Source organism: Hippopotamus amphibius, chromosome 10 (genome assembly GCF_030028045.1).
Source record: "Hippopotamus amphibius kiboko isolate mHipAmp2 chromosome 10, mHipAmp2.hap2, whole genome shotgun sequence".
NCBI classification, from domain to species: Eukaryota; Metazoa; Chordata; class Mammalia; order Artiodactyla; family Hippopotamidae; genus Hippopotamus; species Hippopotamus amphibius.
The window spans coordinates 51077859-51090977 of record NC_080195.1 but is presented as its reverse complement, the minus strand read 5'-3'; the positions used below and the strand labels follow the sequence as shown (position 1 = coordinate 51090977).

At 37.6% G+C, this 13119-nt stretch overlaps 1 protein-coding gene across 2 annotated transcripts in view; it reads left to right on the top strand.

The window, feature by feature from the left end:
• The window catches only part of STXBP5L (syntaxin binding protein 5L), a 387479-nt gene extending 379398 nt beyond the window's left edge, over positions 1-8081 (top strand). The window contains exons 24-27 of one of the 2 annotated variants that reach the window (XM_057697539.1): positions 792-957; positions 4705-4816; positions 6281-6501; positions 7086-8081. In XM_057697539.1, the coding sequence (XP_057553522.1) occupies positions 792-957; positions 4705-4816; positions 6281-6501; positions 7086-7127 (541 nt within the window). In that variant the 3' untranslated portion in view covers positions 7128-8081. The remainder of the gene's footprint in view (positions 1-791; positions 958-4704; positions 4817-6280; positions 6502-7085) is intronic. The other variant, XM_057697540.1, reaches the window with a different exon arrangement.
• The last annotated feature ends 5038 nt before the right edge of the window (positions 8082-13119 follow it).

The following is a 13119-nucleotide window of genomic DNA, read 5'->3' as shown; positions in this document are numbered from 1 at the left end:
CTACAAGTTTGTTTTTCTCCTTTTGGCATTAGAGATGTGATTTAAAAGCACTGAGATTGGTTTTCTTTAGCAGTTCGTAAATCTGGCTCTAGTGAGAGTATCCAAAAGTACATTCTTATAAACATGTAAGCAAAATCATTCAGCTACAACATTAGGATAAGCATAGAGCCAATCAGTAGGACACTTGAGGTGTGGTATTCACTTGGATTCTGTTACAGACCCAGCCGTGTCTATTAGTCATGCCTTCGGTGCAGGTGCCCTAAGTCATAGGTGATTTTCACTTTCTGTGTATAGAGGAAGTAAAGGAATGGAGAGCAAAGCCACTCCATTCCCAGGTCCAGTGAACTAGACTCACTTCATCAGTACATAACCTCCTCAGACCCGGAGTTTTTGCCTTAAAAAGAGACAATAGACCAAGTATGCAGGCAGCCACTTTCTAGCTATGGTATTTCTGCCATAATCAAAGATTATAACTGTACTGTAGGCACCTGTGAAATGCTCCAAAAAGCATTTTGAAATTGCTGGCCCCTGCATTTAATCCATCCTTCAAGGACATTTGCTAAGTATCTGTGTAGATTAAGATAGAACTGTGCCACAATGTTTTCTGAACATGACGTTGTGTGAAAGTCTAGTTTACTACCATTGAGACCTTAAGAGGATAAAGAAAAACAACCATAAAATAGTGGTATAAAAATTACTGTTTTATGTAAGGACCTGCACGTTTTATACAGAGAAATTAAAAGGTTCTAACAACTTGAATATGAAATATGGATTTGCTTTTTTCCATTCAGCCTACCTAGTCTTCGCCCAATGTTGGATGTTAATTATTTGCCACTGACAGACATGAGGATAGCACGGACGTTCTGTTTTACTAACGAAGGACAGGCATTATACCTCGTCTCTCCTACTGAAATTCAGCGGTTAACATACAGCCAAGAGATGTGTGATAATCTACAGGTAGGTCAGGCACATTTATGAATGAACATTGGACACAGTTGTAAAAAGAGAAAGAATGAGAGAGATGTCTAAAAGCTACAATATTATTGGGCCAGACAATAAATATGCCTGCCTTAGAACATATTTTGAACATATGTTCATCGTGATGCTACCAAGTTCTAGTGTGGTTCCATACATACACAGAAAAAAAATAAGAAAAAAAGGGATGTGGGAAGAATGTGGAGATCATACACATCCATGGTTGTTTTGTTTATTTTATTGTTTTTTTTTTTGCCTATGGAGAATCCTCTGAAAGGTTATAAAAATCTTCCTCCAGGGTGGGGAATATGTATGTACACACAAAAATTTTGCATACAATTCAAGGAGGTAATGGACTTTTTTTTTTAAAGAAAACTTAATTGTGATTAAGAGCCATACAAAATAAATACACATCCTATAAGCTATAATTGGGCATTTGTCTTTGATCATAGCTGTAAGCAGAGCCTAGAAACAAAATAAATATAAAAGCCTATCCAGGGACTTCCTTGGTTAAGAATCCACCTGCCAATGCAGGGGACACGGGTTTTATCCCTGGTCAGGGAAGATCCCACATGCCTCGAAGCAATTAACCCCGAGCACCACAACTACAGAGCCTGCGCTCTAGGGCCCAAGTGCAGCAACTACTGAACTCACATGCTGCAACTACTGAAGCCTGTGCACCGAGAGCCCGAGCTCCACAACAAAAGAAGCTACCGCAATGAGAAGCCCGCACACTGCAATGAGGAGTAGCCCCCGTTCGTCACAACTAGAGAAAGCCCACATGCAGCAACAAAGACCCAACACAGCCCAAAAAGAAGAAGAAAAAAAAAGCCTATCGTTGGATAAGCAAATGTGGTCACAAAACTTTAAGACGTCTTAGGGATTTAATTGGTTTCTCCCCCTTATTTTAGAAATAAGAAAACTAAAACCCATTCATTACAGTATAGAGGTTCAGAGTATAAGCTCTGAACTATTTAAGTTGCATTTTGCACACTTATATAACTGATCATTTTACTTAATCTACTTGTATGTTCTACCTTGAAGCACTGCTGTGAGAATTAAGGAAGAATTCATATAAAGCACTGAGCATGGTGCCTGGAACATAGTAAGCTTTAAAAATAAATAATAATGTTATTCAACAAACACTTAAGAGTTTTTTTATATGCTTGGTAATTGGCTGGGCTTTAGAAATACAATCATAAACAAGATACAAGTGGAGGGAGAGATACAGCATCAATACTCTGGAAAATGCTGTCTACTTATGGCTGTGCCGGTGCTGGGGAGACATGTGAGGGGCGCCTGGGTTGATGGAACAAAAGGGAAGGGGTAGTTAGAAAGAGGTTGTAAAGACCGGTTAGAATGGGCATCATCAGAAAATCTACAAACAGTAAATGCTGGAAAGGGTGTGGAGGAAAGGGAATGCTCTTGCACTGGTGATGGGAATATAAATTGATACAGCCACTATGGAGAACAGTATGGAGGTTCCTTGCAAAACTAAAAATAGAGTCACCATATGACCCAGCAATTCCACTACTGGGCATATACCCAGAGAACACCATAATTCAAAAAGACACACGCACTCCAATGTTCACTGCAGCACTATTTACAATAGCCAGGTCATGGAAGCAACCTAAAAGTCCATCAACAGAGGAATGGATAAAGAAGAAGTGGCACATATATACAATGGAGTATTACTCAGCTGTAAAAAGCAATGAAACTGGGACATTTGTAGAGACCTGGATGGACCTAGAGACTGTCATACAGAGTGAAGTGAGTCAGAAAGAGAAAAACAAATATTGTATATTAACACAGATATGTTGAATATAGAAAAATGGTACAAATCAACTGGTTTGCAAGGCAGAAATAGAGACACAGATGTAGAGAACAAACGTATGGACACACCATGTGGGGAAAGCGGGGAGGGTTGGGGGGAAATGAATTGGGAGATTGGGATACCAAGTTGTATATGCAGTTTATTGTATGTTAACTGTATCTCAATAAAAGTTCTAAGAAAAAAGAAAAATGTTGTTTAGGGATGAACAGGAGTTATCTGTGGGAATGGATGGCTGGAGATGGAAAAGGTAGTAAGATTCTTGACAGAGCAGAGGCATGCAAAAGCCGCAAAGTTCCGGAAACTGCCAACAAAGTGCCGAGTTTGGAAGCAGAGAGAGTGAAGGGGTGGTGCTGGAGAATTAGTTAAGAATAGAGCTTGGAACACCTTGTAAGCTCCTTAAGGAATCTGGCATTTATCCCCAGGGCAATAGAAAGTCATTGAAAAGGTTTAGCAAATTTGTGTATTAAAACTGATATTCTGGTTGCAATATGGCAATTAGTTTTGAAGAATTAAGACTAAAAGTAGGGAGAAAAACTTGGAGGCTTTTTTAAAAAAGATTAAGGCCAAAAATAATAGTGGTTTGAAATAAGGCAGCCGACAGTGAGGATAGAGAAAAGTTAGCAGATTCAATGGCTACAAAGTGTTATCAGTTGGATTAGAGCATTATTAGATGTAGGAATGAGGGAAAGAAAGGAATTAATAATTATTCCTGCATTTCTCAGTTGGGGAACTAAGTAGATGGTACGGCCATTTCCAAAGAGAAGGGATTCGGGAGGAAGCGCACAGGTGTGGGGAGCAGAGGTGAGGGGGAAAGGTAATGACAGTCATGCCACCAGTTCACAAACTGATGTTAGCTCACAGATCTGACTTTGGGTTGAAGTTCCTTCCTCTAAACCAATGATTCTCAAATTTTTGGTCTGCTTTAGAAAGACGAAAGCAAGTTAAAACTTTTTAGAGCAAATTAAAAGCTGAAAAAAGTTAGAGCAAGTTAAAGATACAGATAACCAGAGCACATCTATGTAAATTTTGATTTAGTGTATGTGGAATAAAGCCTAACAATATATCTCCCCAGTCATTCTAAATCACATCAAATATTAAGAACAACTGTACCAGACATATATATACTACCAACTGTAAAATAGTCAGTGGGAAGTTGTTGTATAACAAAGGGAGTCCAACTCGAGGATGGAAGATGCCTTAGAGGACTGGGGCAGGGAGGGTGGGGGGGAATCGAGGGGGGGGCGTCAAGGAAGGGAGGGAATATGGGGATATGTGTATAAAAACAGTTGATTGAACCTGGTGTACCCCCCAAAAAATAAAATAAAATAATAATAAAAAAAAAAAAAAAAAAAAAAGAACAACTGTACCTCACCATGCAGTAGCTGCCTACTTTGACTCATTTAAATTATCTTGAGCTATTTCATAATTTGGTACATGATATAAAAATAAGTCCAGCCTTCCTCTACATACCACCAAATACTTCCCATTTCATAGGGCAGTCCATGCTTGGTTCCAGAAAGGGAACTAGGACAGGAAAGAGGCTATGGTAATTGAAAAAAATCAGAAGTCTAGATTGGTAGTCATTGATCAAGTGTAAATTAATCCTATGGTGAATATTAGCTTCCCATGCTTTCTAATTGTAGAAGGAAGAAGAGAAGAGGGCAGAAAAGTGAAAATTTTAGGATGGCAGTTCTTGCAGAGGGAAGGGAAAGGAAAGGAAGGAGGTGGAGAAAGAAATGCCAGAGAGAGAGAACTGGGAGCAAAGCAAAAGTCACCAAGAAAATATATGGAGAACAGACTGCTTTTTCATGATGTGCTCTAACCGGCCACCATGTTATCTTTCGATCTATTTACTCTTAGTCAGTCTAATGCTTTTTTCTTTTGATTTGATATAGGACATGCTAGGAGATTTGTTTACTCCCATAGAGACACCAGAGGCTCAAAACAGAGGCTTCCTCAAGGGACTGTTTGGTGGAAGTGGACAAACATTTGACAGAGAAGAGCTCTGTGAGTAAACTCCTGATGACAAACTGTATCAAAAAATAGAAGACCTGTTTCTAGACTTGGCTTTTGCTTCTATACCATGAAAATTATTTGTCTACCAAACATAATTAAAATTGGTCACTTCATATTAGAAAATAGTGTAACAAAAATAGTACGTGCAATTCATACGAATAACGAGTAAGCTAACAAATGTGTCATTTGCAGGTGGATCATACCTGCAAGGCAGGGTGAAGGCATTTTGGTTATGAAATTCTGAAAAAATGATCCTGGATCTGCCTGCCTTTAACTACTGCTAGGAAATAGATTCTTTATTCAGAATTCAAGGTTTACCAAAGTTTACTAGTGAGACTCTGATGAACAATAATCAAAATGCAGTAGAAAGATACCAGGGGATATTTTCAGAGAGAAATTAAGAATATGTTTTCCAGAATATCTCATCCATCATTTGGACTTACAAATCAAAACTCCTTTTTTCTTGAATTTTTAACTATGCAAAAGATCTAGGTGCCTCCATACAATGGAATATTATTCTGCCATAAAAAGGAATGATGTTTGATACATGCTACCACATGGATGAACCTTGGAAATATCATGCTAAATTAAAGAAGGAAGACAAAAAAGGTCACATATTGTATGATTCCTTCTATATGAAATGTTCAGAATAGACAAATCCTTAGAGCCAGAAAGTAAATTAGTAGTTGCTAGGGACTGGGACAAGGAGGGACTAGAAAGGGACTGCTAACGGGCACAGAGTTTCTTTTTGGAGTGATGAAATGTTCTAAAATTAGACAGTGGTGATAGTTGCACAAGTCTGTGAATATGCTAAAAACCACTGAATTGTATACTTAAAAAGGGTGAGTTCAGGGAATTCCCTGGTTGGTCTAGTGGTTAGGACTTGGCACTTTCACTGCCAGGGCCAGGGTTCAATCCCTGGCTGGGGAACAAAGATCCCGCAAGCCACGTAGCACAGCCAAAAATTTTTTTTGAAGCTGGGGGGGGGGGGGGGGAGTGTGAATTTTATGGTATGCTAATTATATCTCAATAAGGTCCTATTTTTTTTTAAACTGATCTAGATTCCTTTCCTAATGTTACATCCTTGGGAATGCTCACTAAATTTTTACCAAGATAGCTGGGTTTCAATTTTTAAAAGTTACTTCATTAAAATTAAGAGAAACTGAGCTTTGTAAATTTTTAGTTCTTTATAAAGTAATAAAGTTTTAACATATGTATATTAATGTCCATCATGCATATACCCCATTCTCTAGTATTTACACACACACACACACACATACACACACAGAGATTTGTTGAAAAACAACAACTGAGGCCTACAAAGGCTGAATAGCAAGGTGAACACAGAAGACTAGAATGCTGACTTGGGCCGAAGTTTGTACTTTGGTGGTAAACAACTATAATTACTTGAATTACTGACATAATGTTTTAAATTGCTATGGCTTGAACTCCCAGTTGGAGAAGCTTCAGCAGGAAAAGCATCACGCAGCCTCGCACAGCACATTCCTGGACCAGGTGGTATAGAAGGGATGAAAGGTGCTGCTGGAGGGGTCATGGGAGAGCTGACTCGTGCACGGATCGCACTTGATGAGAGAGGACAGAGGCTAGGAGAGCTGGAAGAGAAAACTGCAGGCATGATGACCAGTGCAGAAGCATTTTCCAAACATGCACATGAGGTAAACTGCCTAAGTAAACACAGGCATCTTCATACAGTAATAACTTTAAACATTTAGGTCCCGCACAAGAACACCTAAACAGAGATGCCACTGTAAGTAATCCTGTGTGAGAGACAAGGTACTGGGATCTCATTATAAGTACTGTAATTCCCCTCGGATTGGGGAGGAAAAAAAAGTGTTTTTTTTTTAATACTACTTTGATACTTCTTTACCTTAGAGGATGATTTAAAATAAAAAATTATCCACTGGTTCTGATACACTGGGTCTATAGTGTGCACAAGCTGCTCTTAGAGAGGGACTTAGGTTGATCACATGATCCCCCCCAACAAGGTATAAGGGGCAGTAGAGGCTGGGATCCATGCACTTTTTTTTGTCTCAATCATTAAAAATCTTTTCCTGTCAGGCAAATCTTTAGAGCTTGATTGGTTTTTTAAATCTTTCTATGTGCACTTTATTTCACAAAGTAAAGGAAGTTTTATAAGTTTTGAGATTTTGATATGCATGTTAGCTCAATATGAGCTTGCTTTGATTAGCACTTTTAAATTTTTTTTTAACATCTTATGATGACTATTTTTTCTTTGCAGTTGATGCTGAAATATAAAGATAAGAAATGGTACCAGTTCTAAACTTCTAAAGAAGCTATGACTGCTTTGAGAAGTCATTATTCAGGGAAACCAAATTTATTCCCAGCATCACTATTCAACTGCTAGAAGCCAGTTTCTTCTATGAAATGTTCCATTACAGTCCATCTGCAGTTATCATAAGGGAGACTTATCAGAGACACCATACAACCCAAAGGCTGGAACCCTGGTTAAAATCCCAAGACATGGCTGAATTTGCCTTTTCCCACGTGGAATGGAGCTATCATCTTGGCATGTTATTGGCTAAGGATTTACATTTAGGAACTATGGGGAGTCCTGATTTGAAAAAATCCTGTACAAACAAAAAGCATTAATGCACTTAATGAAAAAAAATTTTGCATGATAAATTAACATCTTAAAGAGGAAGAGAAAAAAAAGCATGTTGTGACAGAAGAAAAAAAGATTTAAGGTAAACTATTTTTATAAATTGGGCCACACCTGACAATTTAAAAAAAATCTGCATTAGAAGATCAGTGCATTTCAAGTACATTTGCGATACCCAACTGAAAAAGCAAACAAAACCAGAGTTTTCTCCTCATTGATAACCTTCATTATACGAGAACATTATTGAATTCTTATGGCAAGAGTCTGATTAACGTTATTCTCACTCCATAATATTTTACATTATTCACAGTTCTGGGTCATAATCAAATATTGCCAGTACAGTAAATTATTCCTAACACAGTTTTTTCATTTCTATCACCTTTAGAACAAGTTGCTACTTTTAGTCACAAACCATGCAGGGTTGGGTCACCTTGAAGCATTTTTATCAGCCTGGCTTATACTCTGCAGGGGAGTTGACAATAGGTTTGGGGGAACTAGACTTATAGGAACAACACAGTTAGCTTTGAGAACTGATTTCACACACACTGGTTTCAGTTTCTAAAGTGATATATTTTTAATGCTCCATTTGTATCCTTGTCTGCCAATTACACAGTATATTACTGTTCAGTCCCAGTGGGGTTTTCAATTCAAAGGTGCTCTTGCAGCCTGACACTCACAGACCAAACCAGTCATTCTCTTTAGTCTGATTCAGTAAAACCTCAGTTAATGTTTCAGGAAAGGGATTCTGACATTTCTGATTAACAAGGGCTTTCATTAGAAATTACTTTTTGGTTCAGTACTTACTATTGAAAATTGTTATAAAATGTGGTACTGTTTTTGCTATCTTGGCTTTAGTCACCATTGCGGACAACAGAAATACATAGAGAGTTTAATGATACAAAATCAATAACTCTGTCCCTCAATATACTAAATAACATAAGCCACAGGATTAGGTCAATAGATACCAAACACCTATTCCTTATTAAAAGATCTTTTAAAAATGGAGTAAAGAATATCCTTAACATAATAAAATATATCTATCATAACTCAACAGAGAGCTAGTAGAAGCAAACAAAATAAAGATACCTACTACCATTATTTAACATGATTCTGGAAGTCAGAAGTCATAGGAAATGAATGTATGCAGATTCGGGGCCCATCCTATAATATATATGTTGTTCTTCCAAAAAGAATCTTTTTGAAGAAAATTAATGGGTTCAGCTCATTGAATTCTGATTAATCAAGGTCTTATCATACTTACATTGCGTTTCTTAAGAAGTCACCATTTTCCTGAAGTCCAGGATATTTTAATAGCCAAAAATAGTATTTCTGCTTTTTTTTTAGTTTTAAAATTTTTAGTGAATTTGTTTAAAGTGGTACTTCCTTTAAATGCTCTCAGTAATTTTGAGAAGAGCAAATGAATCTTTGAGAAGAGCTGTTGAAAAGAGTCAGAAAACGTATATCAGGATAGCATTTCTCAGAGTCCTTGAATTCTGATTTCTCAAAAAAAAACCTCTCTACGAATCTCTTCAGACTTCTGTGAACAGCCTTATGGTAATAGAACCAGACTTGGAAATACAAACATGATACATGAAATTATATAGTAAAAATATTAAAGACACTTGAGACCAGGATTTGGAAAACACTGGTAGCCAAATTGCAGTGCACTATTTGTACCATCAGTTTCAAGGACCCAGTTTTCTGATTTTCTGAACAAATACTTTATCATTTCTATACTTAAAAAAAACTAAAAGAGTAAACTATTGGTTTATTTTAGAAACAATGAAATTCATTCCAAAGTGGCATTAAATTCAATGACTATCTCTAAAGCCCCAATAAGATTGGACTTAACTTGTTCTACATCAGGGTTTCTCAAAAATGGCACTATTAACAGAAAATTCTTTGTTATGAGGCACTGTCCTTTGCACTGTAGGTGTTTAGCAACATCCCTGGCCTCTCTCCACTAGATGCCAGCAGCAGCCCCCGGTGCCACCCCCCATCCCAGGAATGACAATCAAAAGTGTCTCCAGACATTGACAAAATTACCCTCAGTTGAGAGCCACTGTTCTACATCATTTGGAGACAGATTTAGTGTGAATATGTTATATGTCTTGTATAAAATTAAATATCATTAGTGTACAGTAAAATATTATAATATACCCAAAATTACATGTGTGGTTCATATGCAATAAAATACTATTTGGGGGAAAGCTTACATGAATCAGTGAAAGATAACAATTACAGAATATTTTAAAGCATACAGGAAAAATACCAGAAAGGACAAAATAGCGTTTCACAGAAGTGCTTAAAACTGGCTTTAAAGAATAGATCAGAAGTGTATAGTTGGCACATCAATTGGAAGTAAAGTCCTTCTGAAATGCTTAAAAAGAATAGGTTCTTTTTGTCTTTCAATATTGTTTTTATAGACCCTTTCTTAACGTAAGGGTGACTTCATCCCACAAAATCCTGATTAGTGGAATACAAATTAATGAGGTTTTACTGTATCAAAATTATTTTTATAATTCAAAAAGATAGCAATAATGAGAGTCTAATATGGATGTGATTTTTCTCTTTGAACATTTCTGTTCTGTTGCACTGACCTTAGCGCGCACGCACACCACCACCACCACCACATCACCGTCACCACCTTTGGAAAACGAGTACTGTTGATCCATGTAATACTTTACATCTCTCCTCTCTACTATTCTCTATCTTAAAACATAAGAAAAATACTCCTAGTAACTTGAACAATGATAGAGAAAATGATTCTGAGCCTTAGTTGTCATCAAAATTACATTTTGTCTGCTTAAGGTAATATCTGAAGATAAGGCTTGCAAACCAGTCTCTCTACAAGTTGACCTTATCTCCTTATGACTCCCTAAAGAGATAAGCCCTTCTTTGTGTCCCAGAAGAAAATGGGCCTTTAGCATTGTAATTCATCATGAGAAGCTAGAAGTATTTGTTATCCTGGTTCTAATAATGTGAGCAATAATCCCTACTAAGAAATCATCCATTAACCTTGGAGTTTGGAGGGATGGATGATTGATTTATTATTTACTTTAATCTCCTGCAAAAGCAGTACCACCAGCTCTGCTTCCTACACTTCATGGAGACCCAGACTCAGTGCCCCGGTCATCATCAGGGTCATTGTCTGACTAACTTTGGAAGGATGGTGACAGAACTGAGTGAGATCTTTTCTGATAATTCAGTCATAATGATAATTTTTCAAATCTTTCCTATAGTATTTGAATGATTCTCAAGGTAATACATCAGAATCCAGGTCTCTGGTACTCAGAGATCTTAAGGGATTGTAAAGGGAAAAGTTTACTGTTGGAGTCCTTTTTTAAAATGTGAACCATGGATCTGTTATCTGCATTAAGGGATCACCATGGCTTTGAGAGAGGAAAAGGAAAATAAAGATTAGGCCCAAGGTTGGTTGAAGAAGATTAAGATTAGCTCTTTGAGATACTTCATTTTAAAATGTTTGGCAGAAGGGAAAAATGAAGCAGGTTTAGAAGAGTAAGCTAAAAATCCCCTCACTGGTTTAGGGTCATTGGGACAACCCAGGAGTGTATCTGTGTGGTTATAGCCTGTCCCTGTGGAAAGGCACTGTAACTTGACCACTCTTGTTCAGAGAGGGCGATGCCAAAAGGAGTCAGACATTTCTGCCAGGCCTTGCTCTTTGATCAGGAGAAACATGGTAGCCTTCACAGCTTCTTCACCTCTGTCCTCTGTAGCCCCAACCCCACTTTTGACCAGTTACTATTTCACAGACACACCGCTCCAGGTGCCAGAAATACTTGCCAGGAAGACATGTATTTGGATTGCACCATTCCAGGGAGCATGGTTGTAGAAGTTTATTGTATATATTTGCAGACAACACAGCCCTGAAAGGATAAAATGCAAAACAGGAAAGGTGTGACTTAGGAAAGAAGAGGAAGTGCCAATTTGGTACAAGCAGGCTGGGAAGAGAGGGACATGGGAGCCAGAGAGAAGTGGGAGAAGCTCTGATGAGGAACCGAGGCACAGCTGGTCTGCTTACACATTTATGTAGGGAAGCAGTTCTCAACTTTGGCTGCGCCTAAGAATTACCTAAGGAGCTTCTAAAATTCCCAGTTAACACCAAAATCTTTCAGAGTTGGAACCAAACATCAATATTTTTGAAAGCCTCCAAGACAGTTCCCATGTTCAGCCAAGGCTGGTAACTACTACTAAGGAAGACACATTTGTCTACCCTGGCCGGTGTCTAAGCCCCACTTCTGAGGGGTCAAGGAAAGCAAGATATTGGGGATATAATGTTATATAATAAATATAATTGATATTTACTCTGTCACAACCCAAAACAAGTGTCCTGAATAAATTTCTGACCAGGCAGTGCCCAATTAATTCCTAATAACTCTGTCTTTGTGATTTTCTCCTATGTGACTTGGTCACTGATTATTCCAATTCAAACATCCAGGTTTTGATTGACTTATACATGTGACATCTCAAGACACGTGAGATATCATAAGAAATTCAATACCTGTAATGCTAAGTGGAAAACTAATTCTAAATAGTTGGATAGTAGAAATTCTCAAAATAATCATTTACTAAATCAGGTCCAAATTTATTACTCATTCTTCATTTGGAGGAGACATGGGTACCAGGTACCTGTTCTGCCATAGCTGTATTTTATTGGACTTGATCTCAGCAAGAAGGGAGGACAGCTCTCCCTTTTTGATTGTTGTCTTTGCTCTCAGGGCAAAGGATTTTGGATTTATTTTCTTAGTTACTGGACATGTGTTTAAAGGGAGAATGTCTGCAACTCACTATGTGGCCTCCAGTGCCCTGAAAGAGTGCTTTCACCTTCAGAAAGGGAGAGTCTGCCTATCCAAGGCAATACTAGCCAATGAGAAAACAAGAGAGTTCTCTCCTCTCACACTGCTCCCCTCTGGTATTGGCCCATCCTTCTCAACTGCAAAGCCAGAAAATAAACTAGGTGGTGGTTACGGACAAGTGTACACAGGATCAAAATCTCTAATAACCTATAATTTTTAGTACTTATGTGATGTTTTATTCTAGGAAATAAGAAACAGATGACATCATTGATGTATCTTTCATCTTCAGAATTTTTGCATCTTTTCAGAAAATGACAAATTACTATTTTTCTGTTGCACTCAGCAATTGTGACTATACTTAAAATTCTTGTAGTCTGTAGAGATATCAATAAAATTGTATATGTTTGTACATAGATGCTCTCTTATGTTATGATGTCATATACCACTAATGATTGTTGCCAAGATTAAACATGGACAGAGGTAAGACCCTCATTCATGGTTTTGCAAACTATAATTGTTTTAAAAGGGGGAGGGGGGAGAGAACAACGTACAACTTATGTATCTGAACTAAAATAGAAAGGAAAAAAACAAAACCAAACACAAGTTCCCCAAACTGAAAGATTTTACCAGAGTTTATTAATCTAAAATGGTAGAAATAAATAAGATGTACTTACAAATTCAACATTCATACCTTTTTTAAAGTTCAGACTTTTTTAAAGTTCAGACTTTAATCCCATGCAGGCAAAAAAATCAGCTATTATGGGCTTACACCACCACCTACTGGTTATTATGAACATACATGAACCAGCACCTCCCAGGGTCCCCCAGAAAGCATG